Genomic DNA, 24786 nt, shown 5'->3' on the forward strand with positions numbered 1-24786 from the left:
GACACAATGGGGAGCAGACAGACCAATGCTCCCTCCCAGAGCTCATGGCCTGGTCAGGGAGGCAGGTGTTGAATCATTAATGCCAGTGTCTCTAAGAGCTCACACTATTCCTAATCACTCCACTAAACAGCCTCTGCTGGAATCCATACCCAAGTCACCAGGCGTGGAAGACTTGCCCTTGGCCTCTCTGCCTGGCTAACAGGGCCCTTTATGCTCACCTCAGGTTCTCACGTCTGGCACCTGCTGCTCCCTGGCGCCCAGGAAGATGGCCAGTTCAAGGATCTTCACCCTCCTCTGTGGTTTGCTGGCAGCCACCTTGGTCGGAGCCACCCTCAGTCCTCCTGCAGTGCTCATCCTCGGCCCAGAAATCATCAAAGAAAGTAAGTCTTGGCCGCCCAGGCTTCAGCACCATAGGGCAATGGGGCAGGTGGAGCAAAGGAGCAGGGGTGGGTGGGGGGACTGCCCATGACTGGGGGTGTGCAAGACACAGGTGGGACCCAGGTCTAGATGAGATTCGAGTGGGTAAATTATAAAGGTTGCAAGTGTCTGTGATCCCAAGAAACCCTTTTTAAATGCCATGATCCCAAAACTGACTGCTCTGAGGTTCCTGCAGAAGGGGGGTGGCCCTGGGTGTGACGATGCAATTGCCCTCGCCTAAAACCCACTGGCAAAGCACCTCCTCAGAGTCTGAGTCAGTGACCAACCAGTCGGCAGAGGGAAGACCCTCGGCTGGAAACCTGGCGGCCTGGATCCCAGGCACAGCTTTCTCGCCCTCCAGCTCTGTGGCCCGGAACCTTCCTGAGCCTGGGTTTTGTCCTTTGGAAACAAACAAGAAGGCCTCCGGGGCACAGTGGGGCACACGTACACCTGAGTCATCCTGCCGAGGGTTGAGGGAGCAGGGTGTTTATACATCACTGGTTGGTCAGTCATTGGGCGAGGGCTGCTTCCCCAGCATCAGGTCTCCTGCACCTCTGACCTGCTCTGCACACAAGCCAAATGGGGCAGAACCCAGGGCTCCTGGCTCCCAGGCCCGTGGCCTGACCTCCTCCTTTCTCTGCTCAGCACTTGATACTCTGGACAACAGACCCATAGAGTGTGGATGCCAGAGAATTGTGTTTTAGGCAGCAAAACAGCCCCAAACAGAGACTTATGAGTTCCCTGCCTCTTGGCTCCAGAAGTGTTTGCTGCTGGCTGGTGGGAGGGATGCAGAGGCTGGCAATGCTCAGGGGGGTGAATGGTCCATCCATGCCCTAGCCTCCCCCATCTGGGCCACATCTATGGTAGAGAGGGCCAGGATGGAACCATCCATACCCTCACCTTGTGTCCAGGCCCGAGTAGTCTGAGTGATGCCTTCTCCCAGCCTGGAGCCCCTCCTTGCCCCTCCTGCTGGACTCTAACGCCTACAATCTGTCTCCAGAGCTGACACAGAAGCTGAGGGACCACGATGCCATCCGCATCCTCCACGAGCTGCCTCTGCTCAGCGCCATACGGGAGGAGCCGGCCGGGGGCATCCCCATACTAGGCAGCCTGGTGAACTCTGCCCTGAACCACATCATCTGGTAAGTTGGGAACTCCCTGCCCACACTTCTGCCCAGGACACACTTGGCACGTTTAATGGGTCAGTCAATAAGCATCAATTGGTATCAAATCTCTGTCTGATCACAAAGGATGGAAGAAATCACGTCCCTTCCTCAGAAGCTCCCAGATGAGTTAATAAGCATAAGAGAGTCACACAGGAGCCTGATAGGGTGACTCCAGAGGAAGGTCACTGGGGTGAGAGGGTGAAGGTGATGCTTCTAAGTCTCGGTGACAGGTGGGCCATTGACTCCATGTTCACCAGGAGAAAGAAGAAAATGGTATTCCAGGCAGAGGGGCCAGCCTGGGCAAAGGCCTAGAGGGTGAGAGGCGGTCAGAATAGATGTTGCCCAAACCCCAAGGTAAAGATTGGGAGGTCAGAGGGGCCAGGTCCCAGAGGGTCTACAAAGCCAATTCAAAGAGCTTGGATTCATCTCTTCAGTAATTGGGGAGCCAGGGGAGTGTTGAGAGCAGGAGCAAGGGTTGGGGGGCGGCGGGGGAGAGAGGTGGCAAGACCATGCTGGGGAAGAACGAGTGGATAGGGCTTGGGTCCAGCGACTGGCTGGGCACCAGGGGAGACGGCGAAGATTGAGGGGAACAAGTTTGTGACCGATGCTCAGATGAATCCCATCTCTCCTGCATCCATCCAGGCTGAAAATCACCTCAGCCAACATCCTGGAGATGCAGGTGCAACCCTCTGCTGACGACCAGGAGCTGATCGTCGATATCCCACTGGACCTGGTGGCTGGCTTCAACACGTGCGTATCCCCTCGGTCAGGCATAGCAGGCAGATTCACCCACTCATTCCCCCTTTTCCGCTATGCAGGTGTCTGGAAAAGAGTTCTAAGCAGAGGGAAGAGCAAGTGCAAAGGCTCTGAGGCAAGAGTACACTTGCTTTGTTCAAAGAATGGCAAAAGGGGGTGGGGTAGGAGAGAGGAGAGTCGTGGGAGGTGAGGCCAGCAGGCAGCCAAGGTCAGATCATACAGCGCCTTCTGGACCAAGGTGAGGACTGGGCTTCTACTGAATGAGGTGGGACCATGGAGGGTTCTGAGCAAAGAGAAACATGACATGTTTACTATTTTTAAAGAATCCCTCTGGTTGTTGTATATGGAGGCAAGAGCAGAGGCAGGGAGGGCCATCTAGAAAAATACTGAAATAATTCAGAGGGAGACCAGGATAGCTTGGACCGGAGTTTTGGGGCAGGAAGGTGGCGAGAAGTGGTCAGATTCTGGATACATTTTGGAGGTAGGTGCAGACAACAGGACTTCCTGATGATTGAATGTGGGGGGAGAGGAGGAGAGAGATTAAAGAGTCAAGGCTGAGTCCAGGGTTTCTGCCTGTGCAACTGGCACGATAGCGTGGCCAACAACCAAGACAGGGAAGATCGTGAGAAGAGCAGGTTTGGGCAGGATCCACATTCAGTTTTGTGCATGCTAAATGTGAGATGCCTGTAAGACACCTGAGTAAGGAGTTGGGTATAAATTTGGAAGCTGTTTTAGGATTTAAACCAGGAGAGGAATAAAAAACAGAACCTGGGACATGCTGGAGTAAAAAAAAATAAGGTGGGCTGGTGGGGAGGTGGGCGTGGGGGGGGGCGGAGATGAGGAGAACCCAGCACAGGAGCCTGAGAAGAGAGGTGAGAGCCAGAGGACAGAAAGGGGCAGCAGGTTCACTCCAGCTGGAGCTGGGTGTGCTCACAGCATTGGGCACTGTCACTCCCAGGCCCCTGGTCAGTAGCATTGTGGAAATTCACATGGAGACAGAGGCCCAAGCCACCATCCGCGTGGAGACCAGCAAGAAAGGCCTCATCCTCAGCAGCTGCTCCAACAGCGGCAGGAGCCTGCGCATCAGCCTGCTGAAAAAGTGAGTGTGGCCCCTCCCATTGAGCTCCCGCCGTGCCTGGAGGGAAGCCCCATTTTACAAATGGAGAGCACTGACACCCAGAGATAGAAAGGGACCAACCCTCCTGACTCTTGATCTGGGGCTCCTTGCAGAGAACCTGTGGTGGTGGGATTTTAGGCGTCGTGCCAGGCAGTGGGATAAACTTTTAAAGGTGGAGAGGAGCCACCTACCTTGGGCCCCTCAAATCCCCCACCCACCCTCCAGGCAGGCTAGGGTAGAGCGAGGGGTAAAATCCTGCTCTGGCGTCAGGCAAATGCATCTCCTCATCCTATATAATAAAAGCCTAATATGCAAATCAATCAAACGGCAGAATGACCGGTGGAACGACTGGTCACTATGATGCACATTGACCACCAGGGGGCAGACGCTCAATGCAGGAGCTTCCCCCAGCCCACAGGCCCCAGGCCAGCCAAGGTGGGTGCCAGTAGGACCCCCCCCCCACCCAATCACCCTACTGGTCACCCCACAGATGGGCCCTGATCGCCAGCCAGGCCTAGGGATCCTACCCATGCACAAGTTTTATGCACCGGGCCTCTAGTTTACTATATGGGTGATGCTGGGCCTGCCTCCCTGTGCCTCAAGCTTCAGTAAGAGGTTAGCTCAGGCCACAGCTGTAACTAACTCAGCAGAGTATGGGGCACACAGCAGGGGCTCAAAACTGTGGTGCTTCCCTCAACTTCCCCTTAACAGGAGAATGGGGAGAAATGCCAACTGCCATTGTCCCAGTGTCCAGCACACATTTCTAGGACAACCCTCCCCTCCCCTGCTCCCTGAGAATTCTCTGCTCAGTAGACAGGGTCTACTCCCAGCCCTGTCTCCAACAGGCCCAGGAACCTTGGGCAAGTTCCTTTCTCCCCTGGACTCAGTCTCCCCTTCTATAAAACAAGGGAGGGGTGATCATCTCTGACCTTCCCTAAGCTCTCTCCCTTTCTCCTCTCCGGAAGGCTCTCTTTCATGGTCAACCCCTTAGCCAACAGTGTCATGAAACTCCTGGTGCCAGCCCTGCCCAAACTGGTAAAAACCCAGGTAAGTGGAATCGGGACCTCATGGGCCTGTGAAGATTGCTCCCCCTTAAGGGCTGGGGTGGAACTGCAAGCTGGTATGAAGGGACCTTGAGTAGGAAACTGAGTCTGGATCATTATTTCAGCAATGAATCGTTGAGGTCAAGATAATGAACTGCCAAAAGTCATCCAGGAGACTTTGGACAGTGATGTGCTGATAAAGCGTTAACCATTCACTCTGGAGAGTTGAGGGGAGAGAGCCCAGATGTGTATGTAGCATTTGCTGCTCTCCCTGATGTAAACCACTCCCTCCAAGGCCAATATCAAGCTACTAATGTGATGTCACTGAGCAGAGTTGGGAAGAAGTGTGCTGTAGCACACCGCTGTTTGGTATTTCCACCACACAAATACAATAGACATTAATAACCTCAAGAGCAAGAAATAATAGTAAGATATAACAAAACAATTAGTGAGATTTAACTAAATAATTCGGAAGTAATGAGTTTTGAGTTTTCATTAACTTTGCTTTTAGTATAATTTATTTAGTTGTAGGTTTATATACTTTAATTTTTAATGATGCCTCAGCTTGGCACCAGCTCAGAAATGCCTGAAAATTTAACAATTTGTCCTCACAAACCAGCACAAGCTGACTCTAGTACCCTCGTGTCTCAAACCAACCGGCAGTCTTCAGGGCTCTGTCATCCACCGGGTCCTGTTGGATTTATTTTTCTGAGTCAGTAAACACGAGTCAGTCTCATTTTATATGTCCCTTACATGCCCGGGTAAGTTAAAACTCTATAAGTTGGTTCATCCACTTGGACCATGGATCTCTATAAATCCCAAGACAGCTTCACAACAATGGGCCTCCTGAGGTTCAAAGTACCTTGTCCTATAACTAATCAGTTTTTTATAATAAAACTTTTTTGAAAGAAAAAGATGATGTAATAACTAAACCACATTAGGGGGAAAAATACCCATAATGCTTCTACCTTAACTTGGCAGCTATTTTCTCTTTTATATAATCCACTCAAATGGTCATGTGGCTGCACTCGGTGTCAGTACTACTTTGTATTATTTAAGTGGTATATATTTTCTATGCCATTGTACACTATTCATAATTATGTAATAGCTATATCATATTTAATACTTTATTAAACCATTCCAGAGAGCCTTCTTAAAGGAATCTGAAAGTAATTTTGTAAAATTTGGCTTTTCTTACATGAGATAATTTTTCTTTTAAGAAAGTTTTTTTTTTTTTTTCTATTTAAAAGTGGGCGTTTCTTTCTTTCTTTCTTTTTTTAAGTGGGAGTTTCTTAAAGTAGGATCCTGGAAATTTCTTGCAAGCCTTCACCAAAACCGTTCTTAAACTGGCATCATACTTTAACCACCTAAAATGTATTTTTACATCTCTACATTTTACATTTACTAGAAAAAAATGGCAAGGACTTGGGATTACAAAATGCTCTTTGCATAAGATCTGTTTCTAAGGGTGAAGAGCCACACATAGTGAACAATATGAGACAACTGGCTGTCTATTAATCATGTTTTCCCATCATGACTCACTGGAGTCGATATAATATGGTCATGTAAATATTTTACTTGATGTGAAGGGGAAAGGCGTGGCATATTGAAATCTGGCAGGGGCCCATCTAGAAAACGCTAGAGCCCCTCTCAGTGTAAATATGTGGGTCCCATCAGGAGTGCCCCCCTTATCCACGATTTCAATTTCCAAAGTTTGTTACCCATGGTCCACTGGTCCAAAAATATTCAATGAAAAATTCCAGAAATAGTCATTCATAAGTTTAAAATGACGCACTGTTCTGAGAACCGTGATAAAATCTAGAGCTGTTCTGCTCTGTCCTAGCCCAGAGGTGAATCACCCCTTTGTCCAACATCCCCATGCTACCTCTGCTCCCTGCTGTTTGGTCATTTAGTCATCCTCTTGGTTATCAGATAGATTGCCCTGGTATCACAGTGCTTGTGTTCAGATAACCCTCATTTTACTTAATAATGGCCACAAAGTTCAAGAGTAGTGATCCTGACAATCCAGATGTGAAAGGTATGTATAAATGGGGAAAAACATAGTTTATCTAGGGTTGGGTACCATCTGTGGTTTTGGGCATCCATTTGGGGATCTTAGGATGTATCCTCTGTGGATTAGGAGGGACTACGGGCTCTACCTTGAAGATTCAGATTTAATTGGTCTGGGTCGGGCCTTAGTATCCCAGAGGATTCTGGCTCGTATCCTGGAGGATTCTAATGTGTGACCAGAGTTGACACCACTGGTGAAACTGAAGGAAGAGGAACTCTGGGATAAGATGCAAAGGTTTCCAGGGACACTTTTCCCATGAACAACAGGTGGTCCCTTGGCAGTGAAGTCTGGGGGTCTCTAAACCCGAGTCCTCCATCCTCCTGGGTTCTGGGCTGGCAAAGCAGCTAGGAGCAGGAAATGGTTTTTCATAGAAAAAGTTAACATTTCTCAAAGTGCAAGGTCCTTTCTTGAGAGATAGCAATGGGTGGTCAGCCAAAAGGTTCTTCCGCTGGGGAAATTGCACCTAAGACAAAATCTTAGGTACCTGAAAATGGGCTGCCTAGAGCAGAGAATGAGCTCCTTTGGGGCCCACGGGCAGGTAAATGTTTATCCCCGTCTTGAACAGGACAGATAAGGCCAGGATTAGGTGAGGCTAGGGTTTCCCACCCTTGGCACGACTGACATTTAAACCAGATCATTCTTTGTTGTGGGGAGCTGTCCTGGGCACTGTGGGATGTTTAGTAGCATCCCTGGCCTCTATCCACCAGATGCCAATAACATCACCTCCCAATTTGTGACAACTAAAAATGTCTCCAGAAATTTCCAGATGTCTTCTGGGGGACAAAGTCGCTCCCTGATGAGAACTGCTGGCAATTTGGGGGGAGCTAGAAACCCACAAAGGACACAAAGAGATTCTTCTCATGTCTGGTTCGGTCTGTCCTGCTGGCCTCTGTTCTGAGTCTGACCTACAGAAGGAGCTCGGTAGTGACATGCTGAAAGAATATGTGACTGAAGAAATGGCCTCTCCATCTCCTTCTCATGGAACACAGGGGCTCTTGGGAACAAGATGGGGACAAAAGCAGGGTGCTCTGAGCAGCAGAGTTGGCTGGGGGGTAGATTGCCACTGAGTCCTCTACCCCATGGACAAAGTCCTGGCTGGCCATGAGCACAGTGGTGGGACTGAGGCCACATGGGCTGGGCATGGGTCACTGTGGGACCCCCTTGCTGATGAAGCTCCCGCATTTGTGCTGTTACAGCTGTGTCCCGTGATCGAGGCGGCCTTTGAAGACATGCATGAGGAGCTCCTGCGCCTGGTGAAGGGTGAGTGCACTGCTCTCTCCCACCTTTTTTCTCTTCTGCTGAGCCAGCCTCCAGGCTGCGGCTCTGGAGGGGGCACCTCCCCAGTCTGGCCTGAGCAGCCGGTGGGAAGAGCACCCGTTGATCCCTGCCTGGGAGGAGCAGACAGGAATTCACAGTTCTGAGTTCACCAGTACCTACTATAGGCAGGTTTCCACATGAGCCAGCCGGTGACCCAAAGAAATCTGAGTTAAAATCCCAGCTCTACCATTGACTTGTCTCATGACTATGGGAAGCCAGCTCTACCTCCTTATCCTCAGCTTCCTCATCTGTAAAATGGGACTTATAACAGCCCTACCTCAGGATTGATAGTGAGGATTAAAAGTTTATAGGAAAGTTCCAGGCACATAGCAGAGAGAAGTTTATCCAAATGTGTGCTGAATGGATGCATAAATGAATGATACAGCAAAGACGGTGGGCTTAGAGAAAAGATCAGATGTATGCTCAGGAAGGTCATCTCTCCCTCCCTGAGATAGCAGAAATGGAGCTCACAGGCTTCTACCCCCACCTCAAGTTTCTGCTGTGCTCAAGTGCCTCAGAGTGGGGATTGTACGGAATAAGAAAATTCTATTGTCTACTGCTTGGGGATCTGAAGTGGCTCATTCAAAGGGGCCACCAGAGAGGAGTGGGAAGAGAATGGCATCGGTAGCATTGAGCACCCATAGAGCAAATACTGTGCTTGGTGTTTTATATGATCATTACCCCACTTCACAGATCAGCAAACTGAGGCGCAGAGAAATTAAGTCAGTTATTCGAGTTCACAGAAGTTAGTGATGGGGAAGGCTTAAATCCAGTTCTTCAAATTTCAAGTGTGATGTAATTCAGATTCAAGGCAACTTTACTAGGTACCCGTCCTGTACAACCTATGAGGCCAGCATTACTGTATCACACTCCCACTTTAAAATGAGTAAACTGAGATTGAGGAGGGAAGAAACTATCTAAGGCTACTGTGGCTGGAATGGAAGTCTATCTGGCTCCTCTGCTCCCCAGGGGTAGGGCAGGCTTGGGGGTGCAGGGAGGGGGGAGGGTGTAAGTGATCCAAGGACCTAATCCCTGCCCCGCCCACCCCTGAGCCCCCTCCGCTGCCCTTCCCATTCTCCACCCAACAGCGAGGGCAGCTGAGACGCCACTGCCCCCTCGCGGCCAAATAGGGAATCCCAAGGCGAACACGTTTGATCCAGTGAACAGATCCAGACCCATCTGGATAGGATGTCTGGTGGGGAGGTGGAGAGTTACAAGCAATAGGTCAGTTTTGTTCAAACCAGGACCTTGACATAGGATCACTGGGTTCAAATCTTTTCACAGTATGAGCAAATCACTTCACTTTTCTGAGCCTCAGTTTTCCCATTTGTAAAATGGGGGTAATAACAGGACCCACCCCCTAAGGTTATTGTGAGGATTAAATGAGCCAACACATATAAAGGTTTAACACAGTTCAACACTCAATATATGTTTAATAAATGTCAGTTATTATCATTTTCGTCATTGTCATTATCAACATCATCATTACTCCTGTTCCTCTCTACTTACTTCTCCCCATGCAATAATGCAGCTCCAGCCAAAAGCAGCCCCCAAAAAACCCATCCAATCCTGCCCTTCACCCTCACACAACGTTCTTCTTGTCTCTGAGCAGCACCCATTTCCATAAGCAGTGACCATCTGGAGATTGACCTTCTGTCTTCTGCCATCAAGGATAACACCATCCAGCTCAACCTGGGGGTGAGTGTCATGGACCTTGAGAGTGAAGTGGGGACATCATTGCCTTCTCTGACCACCAGGGTCAGATACCCGGGGTCTGTTTCAGGGGAGAAAACCCTGGTCACGGTTAAGACACATGGGCTGATTTAGAAAAATCTCACTATGCTGAACATGCTCCATGCAAACCATTCCAATGGAGGAGACAAGGCAGGCAGAATCTAAGGGCCAAGCACAGAACATAGATCCTGGTGATCTGTCCTCCGACCCTGGTCTCCCCAGTCACAGGCCAGAGTGTTTGCACTGGGGCTCTTGGCCTTTTTCTCAGGCAAGCCCCTGCCAATCCCCAAACATCTGATTACCTTAAAACGGGAGCCCAGGATCAAAACACACAGACCTAAGTTTCTCTCCCAGCTCCACCAGTCCCTGGCTGTAGGACTTTGGGCAAGTTTCTTCCCCTCTCTAAGCCTCAGTTTTTTCATCTGTAAAGTGTAGATAATCAGAGTCCCCAAGGAGAGAGTGAAATGCCACTGAAGACTGGCAGGCAGGAAGATCCTGGTAAATGGAGCTGCATACACCCTGGAGCTCGACTCCCTAAGGGACCACACCAACGTGGGCAGCTTGTATCCCAGACCAGTTCTCATGGATCCCTTGGAAAACTGCAGCATCAAGCATTTCCATCAATTTTTTTACAGTTTTTAATTTTCCCTTCATCCAAAGGGCTTGTGTGGTATCTGAAAAGTTGAAACCTAAATGCCAAATAAGACATTTAAAGCTTTAAAAAAAATCAGAGATTATCTGAGGGGTGCAGGTGGGGTAGATATTGCTAAGCACCTGAGATAACTCATCACCTACAGTAAGGCACTGAATTCCGGGCTGAGCTTCCAGACAGCAAGTGCAAAAAGGGAATCAGGTTGAGTGGCATTGTTTCCTTCCAGGTGGTGGTTGGGTAAGGTGTGGAGTTAAAGTTTTGATACCAGCTCTCTGCTCTGTGTCTCCTTAGGCCAAGTTGCTGGACTCACAGGGAAAGGGGATCAAATGGTTCAATGAGTCTGTGGCTTCCCTGACGATACCCGCTCTGGACAGCGCCCCTTTCAGCCTCACTGTAAGGCATGATGTGGTGGATGCTGTACTAGCTGACTTTCTCCCTCCAGAAGAAATCATGGTCCTGCTGGACTATGTGGTAAGCCTCGACATGGGACAGAGGATGAAGCCACCTCTACTGCATCATGGGAATTTTCTGAATCAAAGGGGATGTGAGGACCCCGAAGCCCGTGGGCACGAATCCCGTCAGGCTTAGTTTAAACCCCTCTCGTAATAGAGTGCTCCCTCCCTCCCCTAACAGTCTGTCTCTGACGTATAGTTCTAAAGATGAAGCTTTCCCTGTAACATCCAGTCCTGGTCCTAGTTCTGCCCTCTGAGAACAGGACACACCTACTTCTCCTACCAAATAGCAGTCCTGTCTACCGTGGGGCCCGTGGCAGACATGACTAATCAATCAGGGTCCTCCCGATTGAGCCTCGATGCTGACACAGCCTTGGAATGCTTCTCAAAACAGCACACCCTAGTCAACCAGGGTGTGCCACCGCCTCCAAGGTGACTGATGGGGAAACTGAGGCCTACAGGGCAAAAGCGTTGCCCCAAAGTTATGGGAGGGTGTCCGGACTTAAAGTAAGCTGACAGACAACAGATAGCCAAGCTCTTGAGGATCAAAACTCAGAGTAGAGGGCTGAGATGGTGAGAAAAGAGGGGTGGTCACCAGCAACCACATTCAGGACGACAGTAAGAATTGGGTCACTTCTCTGTGTGCTCTGGGAGCAACGAACTGCCCACAAACCCACAACCACCACCCACCCACAGGCCGGCGGGGACCCCCTGCCTCACAGCAGCTAACATAGGGCTGTTTTTCACCAGTGACAAATATGTAGCCTGGACCACCGGGCCCACCCAGCTTCTCTGGGGTCCTGGGGATCGCAGCAGTAGGCTGCTGCAGGGATGTCTCCCCGCCCGCCCCCCAGCTGACCTGTTCTGGCTTCCTCTCATCCTCAGCTTCCTGAGATGGCCCTCCGGCTGAAGAATAACATCAAGTTGATCAGTGAAAAGGTTGGTCCACTGGCCATCTGCAGCTTGATGGCTGTTTGCTGGGGTCTGTCCTCAGGCCTCTGGGGAATAAAATGATGTAAGACCGCTCTCCTCCCTTCCAGCACTAGTGACTTCTACAGACCTGCCCCTGTCCTCAGGAAGATTTCAGTCCAACAGGGCAGGTTGACCTGAGTCACATAATTACACAGACAACATGTCAGTTAAGAGGACAGATGCTAAGGGTTATGAGAGCATTAATGGGGGCACTGACGGAGTCCGGAAAAGTAGGGAGGCTTCTCTGGAGAGAAGAGGATTCCAGACAGAGGGAGAAGCCAAACCAAAGGCTGAGATGGTGAGAGCAACCCCTTTCAGGACGGAGAGGACCGTGTGGCTGGAGCACGGAGAGGATGCAGGGAGGCCGGGAAGCTGGGCACGGGCCAGGCCACATGGGACCTGTGGGCCACATGCAGGTCTGATGTCCTTCCAGGCTGCGGATCAGCTGAAGCACACGCAGATTGTGAAGATACTAATGCAGGAGGCCCCAGAGCTCCTTCTGGACAAGGGCAGTGCCAAGGTGGCCCAAATGATCGTGCTGGAAGTATTCGCCTCCAATGAAGTCCGCCGCCCCTTCTTCACCCTGGGCATCGTGAGTTAATCGCATGTGACATCAGCGGCCATCTGGGGGACCTACGCTATTCCGGTTCATCTCTCTTGCTTTGCTAAACGTTTCCACCATTCTTGTCACCCAGCAGGATGGGACTATAGCGAGTTCTAACCCCAAGAATCAGGAGCTTTGGGGGCCCAACTCTCACCCTGTGACTTTATTAGTCAGTCAAGACTTTGTACCCCCTTTTCAATCAGTTACTGGCCACCCAATAGTCCCCAGGGGTAGGAAGGACATGACTCCCAGCAAGGCAGCTCTGTTCAAGCAGGAGCATGTTTGCAGCGAAGGGGCTGGGGACTGCTAACTGCAGCCCTCGGCAGGGAGGGATGGACCCCCCGTCCTCTAAAGGGGATCTGAGGGAGGCACTGACTGGACCCCACTGCAGAGGCAGAGAGAAGGGAGAGACAACGCAGGATTCATGCTTGGCTGCTGGAACTGTGCCCAACCAAGGAGTCTGGAGAGTACCTGGTTGTTGGAAGGAAGCTAATGCTGACTATGCTCACAGCAGAGTTGCTGTGTATAGCTGTACGGTTGCCCACACACAATTTCAGGGGTGCCATCCACAAAAGACTACAGGAGACACAGTGCCCTAGCTTCCTGTAATGAAGGATATTCTTTTGTTGTTGTTGTTAATCCTCACCCCGGGGATATTTTTCCCATTGATTTTTAGAGAGAGTGGAAGGGAGGGGGAGAAACGGAGAGAGAGAAACATCAATGTGAGAGAGACACATTAATTGGTTGCCTCCCACACACGCCCCGACCGACCTGGGCAGGGGATTGAGCCTGCAAACTGTGCCCTTAACCGGAATTGAACCCGAGACCCTTCAGCCCGAGGGCCAACGTTCTAACCACTGAGCAACTGGCTAGGGCTATTGAAGGAGATTTTGATTCCCAACCAGCAGTGAGAATGAGCTTCCCTGGTGACCTGGCCCCACCAGGGCCAATGGAAGGCACTTTTCAAAAGACCTCAGGAGCAGCTAACTGGAGCTGGAGCCTGGCACCCTGCCCTCAGGCTGCCCCCTCTCCCCCCAGGTCAAGCTGATGTATATCTTTGGCACTTGTATTTGAAACTTGACTTTGCTTCTGACCTTTCTGATAATAATAACAATAGTTAACATTACCAGGAGGTTACTGATCCTGTCCCTCAGTCCCCTCACCTCTACCATGAGGTAAAAATAGAAGCCACTTCAAAGGGTTGTGGTGATCAAAGGAGATAATCATATAAACTTCTTGAAACTGCCAGGCACATAGTGAAGGCTCCGCGCATACTGGCTGCTGTCATCATTTCCCACAGCAATCCTATGTGGTTATCTGTTCAGTGGGGAGTGGGTACAGGTACTATTCCATTTAATAGATGAGGAAAGTGAGGCCAGAGAGGTCAAACCCTTTCCCAAGGTCGCAGAACCAATAGCTGAGATCCGAGTGTCAGCTTGACCCCAGAACCCCTTGCAGAACCCCATACCCCACCTTTGACGCATCCTCTAAAAGAAATGTGGGCTTCTCGTTGCAGGAAGCCAACTCAGAAGCTCAGTTTTACACCAAAGGTGTCAATCTTATGCTCAACATAAATGATATCAGGTAAATCATAGTGAAGAATCTGGTGATTGACAATGAGTGCCACCTGGTGACCGTTGGGTTTCTTTAAACACAGTGTTGTGAGTCTCTGGGGTGTGAGCATCCGGTGAAGGCTACCCCAGGGCAGGCAGAAAGAATGCCATATATAATAGGTGCTCAAAACAGCTGTTGAATGAATGAATGCATGAATGCATGAATGAATGAATGAATGGGACTTGGAGGGACCATTCTTATGGGCATTTTCTGTTGCAGTTCTGAACGGATCCACCTGATGAACTCAGACATTGACCTGTTCAACGTGAGTATTAACAGCTTGTCTCTGGGGACACAGAAGAGCCCAGAATGGTCCATTTCAAAGGAGACATTTTGCTTTGAAATGTGCTTTCAACAGGTCCCCATGGGCAGCCCCATCATGGGCTGGCCAGCCTCCACATTATCGATATGTGGGGATTGTAAGGAAGAAGAAAACAATATTTCTCAGCCATTGTTGTTAGCTACACAGTCTAACCTCCTGGTTCAGACACTTACCTGCTATGTGCCAAGCACAGCTGAGAACACACAGATACGGACACTCAGATACACATCCACTTTCCTGTGAAGTTTTGACCCAAAATTAAGAAACAACTCTCTCCTATTCACAACCACATAAACTCATCTCAGTGGCCATGAGCGGCCCTTTTCCTGATCCTCAGCTTCCTCATCTGAGTCGGACTAAATCAGAGTCTGAAATTGGCTGAATCCTGTCTTGTGACGTGGTGTCGGTTCTGGGGGTTTGGTAGGTTTGTTTTTGTTTTTTCACTTGGGGTTTTGTTTTTTGCCTTTACATGTGCTTTTTAATATATCTTTATTGATTTCAGAGAGGAAGGAAGAGGGAGAGAGAGATAGAAACATCAATGATGAGAGGGAATCATTCATTGGCTGCCTCTGGTACACCCCACACTAGGGATTGAGCCTGCAACCCAGGCATGTCCTCTGACTGGGAATCGAACCGTGACCTCCTAGTTCATAGGTTGATGTCAACCACTGAGCCATGCCGGCCGAGCTGTCCTTATATATATATATATATTTTTTATATATTATTATTATTATTATTGGTATTTTAAAACGGGAGGTTTCACATGAAATCAGGACTCTGGCTTCCCTTGAGAAGTCAAAACCTCAGGAAATACAGGGCTAAATTTCCTAAGGCACCTTCTGCTGGAGGCCTTGAGAGTGGAGGGTGGGGGCACATCCTTCTGATGCACCCCAACCCTCTGACCTATGGGACCCCAGGGTTTGTGTCACTCCTAGGAGCCCTAGCAACTTGGACTGGCAGGGGACTTGGGATTCCAGCATCCACCAGCTGTCCTCAGAATGGGGCTGGGCTGTGCCCATTCTAGGAATGGCTGGGAGGACTTGAGATTCTCAGCCGGGGAACGATGTCCCTTCTCTCTCACAGCCTGAAATTCTGAAAGACATCGTCACTGATCTCCTCGCCGCCATCTTGCTGCCAAATCAGAATGGTGCGTCCCTTTGCTATCCATCCCCCCACTGCCCAGGGCTGTTGAGGGTGGGTGCGTTACTTCTCCTGCCTGAGTCTCCATTTGGGGCCCCTTTCATTCATTTTCCACCCTACTTCAAATTCCACTTCTCCAGGAAGCCTTTCTGGTCACCCATCTGGAAATGAGCTCTCCCATCTCCACCTTCCTTTACTGGTTCCAGAGCCGAGGCACGCAAAAATGAGCCAGGCAGTGCCCATGGGGGTGACAACAGGAGGTGTAAACAGACAAGAGCACACTCGATGTGCCTCAGACAGACCTGGTTCAAGTCTCAATTCCCTTTTGCTGGCTGCCTGGCCTTAGATGAGCTGCCTTATTATTCTGAGCCTCAGTTTCTCCATCTGTAAAATGGGGAAATAAGAGTACCTTCCTCAGAAACATAAAGGAGATGGTGTTTGTAAGGGGCGGAGGGGGCTGACTAGCACAGTTGGTGCTCAACATTTCTCAGCCATTGTTGTTGTTGGCGTTGTTATTTGTGTTCATGGTGGAGGAAGCCGAGAGAAAAGATGGAATTACTCTAATTAAGCCTCAGGTCATGGGGGTGGGAAAGTTGGTAACCTATGACAAGCCCACCTCTTTCATTTCTTTATTTTATTAGAATGAGAAATCTCAATTCCCACACTTGTGCTGTGGATGATGGGAAGCCTGGTTCTTAAGCAGGAGTGTGAGAGGAAATGAGGGGTGCCCTTTGGAGCAGCCAGAGCCAGTGCTGGGTGGAGGCAAAGGTTAAGGAGATGAGGCTAAATGGATGCTGGGCAGGAGAACAGCTGAGCAGAGGCAAAAGGGACAGTCTGCATTGGGCATGCCAGGTCCTGAGCCTACCTCTGGGAATTGTGAGCTTGCCCACAGATGCCCAGGCCCACCCTAGGCCCACCAGTCTCCAACCATATTTGTTATTTCAGGCAAAGTAAGATCCGGGGTCCCACTGTCGATGGTGAAGGCCTTGGGATTTACCGGAGCTTCATTGTCTCTGAGCCAGGTGAGTGGGGTTGAACATCCTGCCCCAGGGAGGGCATAGTCACTAGGAAAGCCCTGAGCTGGGAAGTGTGGGCTGTGCTCCAGTCCTGACCCCGTTGGTCACACATGAAGGACCTTGGGCAAGTTGCTTCTCTCAGGACCTCAGTTCCTCAATTGTAGCTGGAAGAGTACAACCGTCCTTGACAGGGGTCAATACACCTCCAGCTTCCTCCATCCTAGCTGTCATTCATTGGTTTGTTCATTGATTCAGTAAGGCCTGTCACAGTAGATGCTCAATAAATGCTTATTGAACATCTGACTCTTGTTGGCAGCTGTTAGGGAGAGGAGCTGTAGCATCATCCACCACCCCCCCCCCCAAATATTGTCATTAACTAGCGTTCCCGTTGCAGGAAAAATCCTGCAATAGGGTTTCCTGCTGCACTCTACCCTGCCCTGCCTGCTCTCCTCCCTTGTCCCCCGCCCCGAGTTCTCCGCCAGCCCCCCTGCTTTTCTAACTTCTCCGCCAGCCCGCTCTCCTTCCTTCTCCCCTGGCCCCGCCTCCGCTCCTCCCTTCTCCCCCGGCCCACCTTCTCTGCCAGCCTGCCTGCTTTTCCCTTCTCCCCCGGCCCCGCCTCTGCTCTTCCCTTCTCCCCCGGCCCCGCCTCCCCTCCTCCCTTCTCCCCCAGCCCCGCCCCTTCTCCCCTGGCCCCGCCTGCTCAACTTCCTTCTCCTCCGGCCCCGCCTCCACTCCTCCCTTCTCCTCCCCCCGGCTTGCTTGCTTCTCTGCAGCTTTGCTCCCTTCTGCAGCTCTTGGCTTCTTTCTACGCTGTCTTGACATGCAAATTAGCCGCCATCTTTGTTGGGGTAATTTGCATATTCGTCCTGATTGGTTGGTGGGTATGGCTTGGCTGGTGGGCGTGGCTTGAGCGTAGCGAAGGTGCGGTCAATTTGCATATTTGTCTATTATTAGATAGGATAATATTTAACAGCCCATAATCATTTTGTGCCAGGTATTAGGCACAAAATGTGAAATCTTGCTCAGTTTTCACAACTACCCTATGAGATACATCCTATTGTCATCCCCATTTTACAGATGGGGAAACTGAGAGTGAGAGATGGCAAGTCCATTTCCAAGGTCACACACTCAGTAGCTGGCAGAGTAGAGATCTGCACTCAGCACCTTCCCTGAAAACCCCCCGCTTTAGGCTCCGATCTCCACACGAGCCAATGACAGTGAGGTGATTCCATCTTGGTCAGCTGGCCAGCAGGCATTTACTAAGCACCTACTATGTGCCAGGCACTGATCACAACTGTGAACAAAAAAGACAGAAACCCCTGCCTTCTTGGAGTTTCTAGTCCACCCTCAAGTGGGGGAGACATTGAAAGCAGAAGTATTAACAATTAAGAGCATCCACAGGTCACTGTCCACCCTTACATAGCTAGGGTGCCCAACCAAAGGCCAGGGAGGCACTTCAAGCTGTTTAGTTCCAGAGAAATCCCCAGGGGAAAGGAAGTCTCAAAAATGCCCTACCCCACTAGAGTCGAATTTGAGGGAAGGGTAAGAGGCTTTGTTAACAAGCTTCCAAGGCAAGTTGACATTTGACTTATTATCAACTGCCCACCTCAACAACCATGCCCACGCTTTAGCTGGCTTTGATGGAGAATAATGAGAACAATACTGTGGATGGTACCGAAAGAGGCTGAGAATCTAGACTTAGGGACCAGAGGACCCTGCCTTTCTCTAGCCACGGGACCTCAGGCATGTCCTCTGGCCTCTCTGAGCCCAGCTTCCTCATCCACAAAACGCAGCAGATGTCTGAATTCACAGGCCATGCACTAATGGACTACATCACAATAATCTGAGTAAAATATAAGTAGTTTATTTATCTAAGACATACATGCACTGGATTGGCATTGGATGGACAACGGGTATCCATATAAGCTGAAGCTTGGTTTATTTCACATATCTCTTATTAGGGGACATTTAGTAATGCTCCTCTTTTTCTTTTCTTTTAAAGCAACTTGCATCACATAATTCATCATTTACAGTTTGAGTTGGAAAAGTATGATTTCATTCTTTGGAACGGTTTCCAAATTTTCTGTTCTACTCTGTTCATTTATTTTGGACTCAGCAGCACATTTATTTCCTTTTTATAGCTTTATAATATAGTATGTTTTAAAGTCTAGTCAAACAAATGAATAAGTGGTTAGATATGAGATAAAGCAAGTATAGCTTTTTAAGTGGGAGAATCTAGAACATGAGTATATAAGTGATCACATAAAATTCTTCCAACTTTATTGTATGTTTGAAAATAATCAAAATAAAATGTTGGGGAAATCTAATAGATTAAGTTCTTCATATCACACTTAGTTTAAAAAAAAAAAAAGCCAGAGTCTTGTTAAAAATTTAGCTGCCTAAATAGGGGAAAGGGGGGATATATGCAATAGTTTCAAAAATTAAGATTTTTTAAAAGATTCAGCTGCCTAAGGCCCAATGGATACAACCAGGAATCTGCATTTGAGCAAACTTTTGGGGGCGTGTTGGAACTAGGGACAACGATCCTATACAATCCTACACTCTGCAGGCAGACCCTACTCCTCTGTCCCTTCCAAGAATTCTGTATGAGTGAGCTCAGGACCATGACCCTCAATGCCAGTGGTCACCTTGAGGAGGACACGCGTAAATCACAAGGCAGGAGGTAAAAAAACAACCCAGTTGACTTTTCTCCTCCAATTGCAGGACGCCTTTGTGATCACCCCAGACTCCTCGTAGAACCCTGGACCCCTCTCCTCTCTTCCAATGAAGACCTGGACAGTGGCCACCTGGGGCAGGCTGGCTCCCAGTGGCATCCAGCTCCGTAGGTTCCCTCTTTGCAATAAATAAATAGTTGTCTATGACTTCTGAAGTCTGGAGTGTATCTTTGTCTCAGGAGTCACTGTGCCCTTGGCAAGCTAACGGGCTGGACACCCGAGCCACATTTGGATCATGCTCAGGCCCTTCTGAGCCGAGCTGGGCCACATCAGACCACATGTGATAACCTGCACTGGTTGTGCCCTCCTGCCTTCTGGGCTGGCCCTAAGACCCCCACTTGGTGGGACAACCTCTCGGCCAGGGTCGCATGCTTTGTTGGTCTTGGCAGTGTGGGGGGTCGAGGGCTGTCTGAACAACGTGACTGTAAAGGCAGGCTTTGCGTTCTGGCCGGCCCCCCTCGATGGTTGTTGACCCTGGAAGGTGGCTCCCCTCAATGGGCCTCAGTTTTCTTCTCTATAAAGTGGGGAGAGTCATATTCCCAATCTTAGAAGGCTATAGTGAGGATGACATGAGAGAGAATGGTTCCAGACACGTGGGAGGTGCTCAGACAATGTCCCTGCGGGTGATGTCATCGTCACTGTTGTTGCCTGTCCTCCAGGATGTTGGGCCTTATCACCAAAGGCCCTTCCTGCTTGAACAGCAATGGGACTGCCATTGTCTCCCTGACATCCCTAAAGCATCAGGTTCAGCACAGACAATAGGGCCCCTGTTCTCCAGACTCCAGGCCCCCCCCCCCGCACCCCCCCCACCCCCCCCCAGCACACGAGGGGCCTTGCAGAAAAAGGCATTACCCAACTTCAGGGCCTAACCAGGCAAGAGAACAGCTCGCAGCCTGGAGAGGCAGCCCAGACGGAGTTTCTATCTACAAGACACAGGCTAGGCCAAGAGGGACACAGAGGGGCCAGGATAAGACCCTGCACAAGGCCCTTATACCAGGGACAGTGAGCACTTCCTTCCTCGGCCGTGGCTGAGCTCTAGGTCCAGGGCTGCAGCTCCCAACGCACCGCTGACTTCCAGCCACACTTGGTGGTCTGTGTCCCCCAACATCACATCGCATTCTTTTCCAAATCATATTACATCTAGGGGTAAACTCCCACTCGGCAAGAGAGATCCAGAAAATTGCTCTCTGCCTGACCATGTAGCTCAGTGGTTAGAGTATTGGCCCCGCACACCAAATGCAACCAATTGGCGTGTCTCTCTCACCTCTCCCCGCCCTTTCTCTCTCTCTCTCTTTCCCTTCCCCCTTCCTCTCTCACTTCCACTCTCCTTAAAAATCAATGGAAAAAATATCCTCTAGGGAGGATTAACTTAAAAAAAGGAAGTCTGTCTCCATCTTGTCTGGGGCAGGTCTCTGCTGGTTCCCTGGAGTCATACAAGGATCTGTTGGGGGGCTTCTGAGGAGCCTGGGAGATGGGGCAGGGCCTGTGGTCTTGGGTCCCATCTGGTGCCGATGAAGGGGCCCCTGTCCCAGACGATGCGATCCTGTCAGCAGCAGCGAGCACTCCCACCCCCCCAGTCAAGCAGAAGCACCTCCCCTAAACAGTCATGGCTGTGGCTCCGGGTTCCAACCACCCACAACCTCTGGGGCTTCCTGGAGGTTAGAGGGTAAATAACCCCACTTCCTCACCCCACGGGGCAGGGAACAATCCCACACCAGCTCCCATGATACCCCAGCGGGACAGAGTCCTGGCCCCCTGGAGTCACTTGCTTGATGGGCTGTCTCTTTCCCTTACTTTCCCCCTCCCGCTACCAGAGTCTCCTGAAATCACCTCCCAAATCAGCTACCTGCACGTAAATCCTTCTGGGGAACCCACACCAAGACAAGCACCTGCCCTGCTAAGGGTCTGACGGACCTTCATCCGCCCAGCCTTTCCCACGGCCTATAGCACCCCCACTTGACAAATGAGGAAATTGAGGCTCTGACTACATGACTACCAAGCAGCCCCTAAACATTAGCCCACGATGCCTCCTACTCTCTGTAACTTCATCACTCCCCTCGGGTCTTCACCTCCCATACAGGAGAGTGTCTTCTGTACCAGCCTCCTTCCATTTGAGGCCTGAAACACAACCACCATCCATGCACCCCTGAGGTAGGAACCCTCAGGTCAGAACTCTAAGATCCTACAACCTTCCTGGGCTGGAGAGGGAAAAGTCCTCTACTTCTCTCTGAGTCTTACTAGCCACAGAAGATTAAAAAAAAACACCCAGTGATATCTCAACAACCCCTCCGGCCTAGCAGGAGTCATTATTGTCTTTGTCTTACAGATGAGGGACCAAGTAACACACAGCCAGTGAAATGAAGGGAACCCAAGCCTCACCCACGTGCCCATGCCTCCAGGAAATCTCCTTTCCGCAGAGATTAGTCAGTGAGGTAAAGCAGACGATTCCATGAGGCTCCAACCAAATTCTTCCCTCCTGTCCCGTGTAGAGAGGCCAGATTTTGGAAGGGGGTGGGGGGGAGACCTCTAAGCTTCCACCAACACCCTGTATCAAACCCGAGTGACTCGGGTGAGAAAATTAACCCCAGAGCCTTTCTCTGGCCCGAGTATTTGGCAGCCATGTTGAGATCCAATCAATAGAAATGAGGGGGACCAGCCATCTTTTAGAGCATCTTCCGACCAAAAATGACACTGAGATTCTAGAATAGGTACACCCCATCTGAAATATGCTCCCGAATCATGCTAACATCAACCGCTTGCTTTTGATAGTAGCCAAAGAGAGAATTTGAGCACTAGCTGACAATGACCGAGCATTTCCTGCGCAGCTTCTGCCTTCCAGGCCCACTCTTCCACCATCAGACCCTCTGCCTGGTGTGTCCAGCTGAAAAATGGAGTGTAACACCTACGCTGACCACATCTCTGAGCTGTGAAAGGGGAAGGAATTAATTATAGAGAGAATCGTGTGGAAAATCTAAAAGCCACCTGGAGATGAATATGCCTGCCCTCAAAATAACCACACTGGACAGCAGTTAATGAAGGCGTCCATGGTGACAGAGCCAGCTGTGCACACTCGCAATGGTGGCGCCAGGATACTCACGTAAGAGGACCTTTGCATAGCAGTTTGGTTGGGAGTGAGAACTTGGGGGGCCTGGAAGCCGTGTTGCATAATAACACTGAATTTCCCTTTCACTGGGTAGCCAGTCCCCTCTCTGTGCCCTGATTTCAAATCCAGTTTTGTCTCAGACCTGCTGTGTGACCTTGAGAAAACCACTTAACCTCTTAGTCTGTTTTCTTCATCTATAAAATGGAAATGAAAATAAGTAACTTCTTTTGAACCCTTTCTATGTGCCAGGCCCCGTGCTAACATCTACATGCGTTACCTCAATGATCTTCACAATATCCAAAAGACATACGTGGATTTATTTTTCTCCTTTTTGCAGACATGAAAAGTGAGTCTCAGGAGGGAAAGCAACTTGCCCACAGTTACACAGTTACCACGTGACGGTGGGGATTTGAACGCAGGCCTGTCTGACCACAGAGGCATGGCATAGAAGACACATATGGAAAAGGCATGGGGAATGGTCTCAAAGTGGTCACCGGGCTCCTCCCAGCCCTGCCTCTATCCCTCACCAGCTCTCTTCCACACACTCCTTCCCCACACCCCCAATATACACCCTTACTCCCTTGGGCTCTATGGCTGGCACATTCTGTATTAGGAGTCTCCTTGTGTCCCTTTCAAGAGGGATCGCCCAGCCAGGCTCTGCGGCTCTGATGTTGTACCTCAGGGAAAGGGCCCAACCCCCAAACTGAAGCGTCCTCCCACTTCCTCCCTGGGGTATGTTGGCGCCAGCCTAGAGCCTGCCCTTTTAGCCTTGGGGACAGGCCCTATCAGTTTTGGCCAGAAGCTCCTTGCCACCCTCTGCCAAGAGGACCCTCCCTCCCCTGAAGAGCTCCTCTGAGCACCAGCCGCAGCCAAGGGGCTGGACTTCCTGCCATGGGCCACCCACCGGCTTCAGAGCTCGGGTTATAAACGTGTCTTTCTTGGAAGCGGGAGACAGAGACCAGGGAAAGACTCCAGGCATCCCTGTTCGTGGAGAGGTAAGGACAAAGAGGCTCACAGGGGCACTTCGCGGGTGTTACTAGAGTGCCTACACTAATGTGGTGAAGTGGTGCAAAGGGTCTTAGTGCCAGGCCAACCTGGGTTCAAATCCAGGCTCTACCACCTACTACCTGTGTGATTTGGGGCAGGCAACTCATTGCTCCTCTCTGAGCTTCAATTCTTGTCCTCTGCAAAATGGGCCTGCTATCCATGATCCCAGACCACTGCGGTGAGGACTCAGTGATGGGATGGAGCTGGTAAAGCTCTTGGCATGGTGTCTGCCACATAGTGAGGACTCAAGCAGAAGTCGGGGCTGGTGTGGTGATCTAGGACAAGAGAGGGAGAGGGTGGGAAGATGGTGTGAAGTACTAAGGGCAGAGAGGGAGGAGGGACTGACTTGGGTGAACTGATTGAGGGAAGTGTCTGTCATAGGACTGACAAATAGTGGGTGAATTTTAAATAATCCTAGAAGCAAAATATAAATAGCTAATGCCACGAGTACAAGTTTTCCAGTCCAAAATTTGCATATGCAAACAAAAACTTTCTTTTTTATACCCAATTATATCACGGTTTTGGGCAGCTCCCGTGCCACCAAGCACCAAAAATCTGGATGTTTCTGACTCAAGGCAATGCCAGAATGTTCTCAGGCCCTCGAGGGCAGGCTCAGCTGCTTTTGGGGGTATCCTGTCCTTGCTCAGCGGAAGCATTTACCCTCTGGGTGGCTTCTTCGTAGGCGTGCCGTGGGGTTGCATCACTGGCTCCTCAGCGAGCCCTGCTTACGCTAGCATATGTGTCTGCATCCCAGCTGGTCCCTGCCTTGCATTTCAGAAGCCGAGTCTCTTGGTGACGCACTTATGCCCACCCAGCGACACCTCGACCCCACCTACAGGCTCCAGGGTCCTGACTGTGCCCTTTTGGCCACCCTCTGCAGGGCTGGAGTTCAGCCGCTAGGACCCCGTACAAACATACTAGTCGCAATATTGAAATATTTCCTTACTCGTTGGTGAAGAGCCATGGCTTCAAGTCCCAGGGGCCTAGCTCAGCCACTATGGTGCCTCCCCAGGACCCTTCCCTGTCCTCCTCAAGATCCTGAAACTTCCTACATCTTTAAACATCTCACAGTGTGGCCCAGCCACATTAACAGGGGTTAGGTCCATTGCTTGCTCAGTGCTTGGTGCATATTGTTGAATGTATTCCTCACAATTAATGTTTAATCCCAGTTTTACGGATGAGAGGTCAGAGGTACCGAGAGATCAAGTAACTTGCTCAGGGTCACACAGTCAGGAAGTGGCAGAGCCCAGATTTGAAGGCAGCCCACACAAGGAGGAAGGGCACGCCAGGCGAAGAGAACTAAACGCATTAGTGTGAGATGGTGGGAAGTGCAGGCTGTGTTCATGGACCAGTGGGTCTGGAGCTAGAGGAGAAGCAAGGGGAGGAAAGCGTGAGAGATAGTTCTAGAAGAGGCAGAGCTGGGAGACGCTGAGCAATGGGTCCCTGGTGAGGACATGGAGGTGGCATGGGGCTTCCCAGCTCTGTGTCCATAGGTCCTGGCCCGGAGG

The 24786-nt window shown here is 50.4% G+C and overlaps 1 protein-coding gene across 1 annotated transcript; it reads left to right on the plus strand.

Annotated features, from left to right (window-relative positions):
* The first annotated feature begins 265 nt into the window (after positions 1–265).
* Positions 266–19150, plus strand: BPIFB1 (BPI fold containing family B member 1). Its single transcript, XM_008149768.3, has 15 exons — positions 266–380; positions 1418–1559; positions 2226–2333; positions 3298–3438; positions 4422–4503; positions 7767–7830; positions 9500–9585; positions 10565–10744; positions 11611–11664; positions 12131–12289; positions 13818–13885; positions 14135–14180; positions 15321–15384; positions 16323–16399; positions 19118–19150. The coding sequence occupies exons 1-15, from the start codon at positions 266–268 to the stop codon at positions 19148–19150; spliced, it is 1419 nt and encodes a 472-aa protein (XP_008147990.2).
* The last annotated feature ends 5636 nt before the right edge of the window (positions 19151–24786 follow it).

This window comes from Eptesicus fuscus, chromosome 12 (genome assembly GCF_027574615.1).
Source record: "Eptesicus fuscus isolate TK198812 chromosome 12, DD_ASM_mEF_20220401, whole genome shotgun sequence".
Lineage (NCBI taxonomy): Eukaryota > Metazoa > Chordata > Mammalia > Chiroptera > Vespertilionidae > Eptesicus > Eptesicus fuscus.

Excerpts from the sequence above, each read along its gene's own strand:
- BPIFB1 (XM_008149768.3), top strand. The coding sequence starts at position 266 with ATGGCCAGTTCAAGGATCTTCACCCTCCTCTGTGGTTTGCTGGCAGCC. Across the intron at positions 7,831-9,499 it reads GCTCCTGCGCCTGGTGAAGG|CACCCATTTCCATAAGCAGT; the intron begins GTGAGTGCACTG and ends GTCTCTGAGCAG. Across the intron at positions 14,181-15,320 it reads CAGACATTGACCTGTTCAAC|CCTGAAATTCTGAAAGACAT; the intron begins GTGAGTATTAAC and ends TCTCTCTCACAG.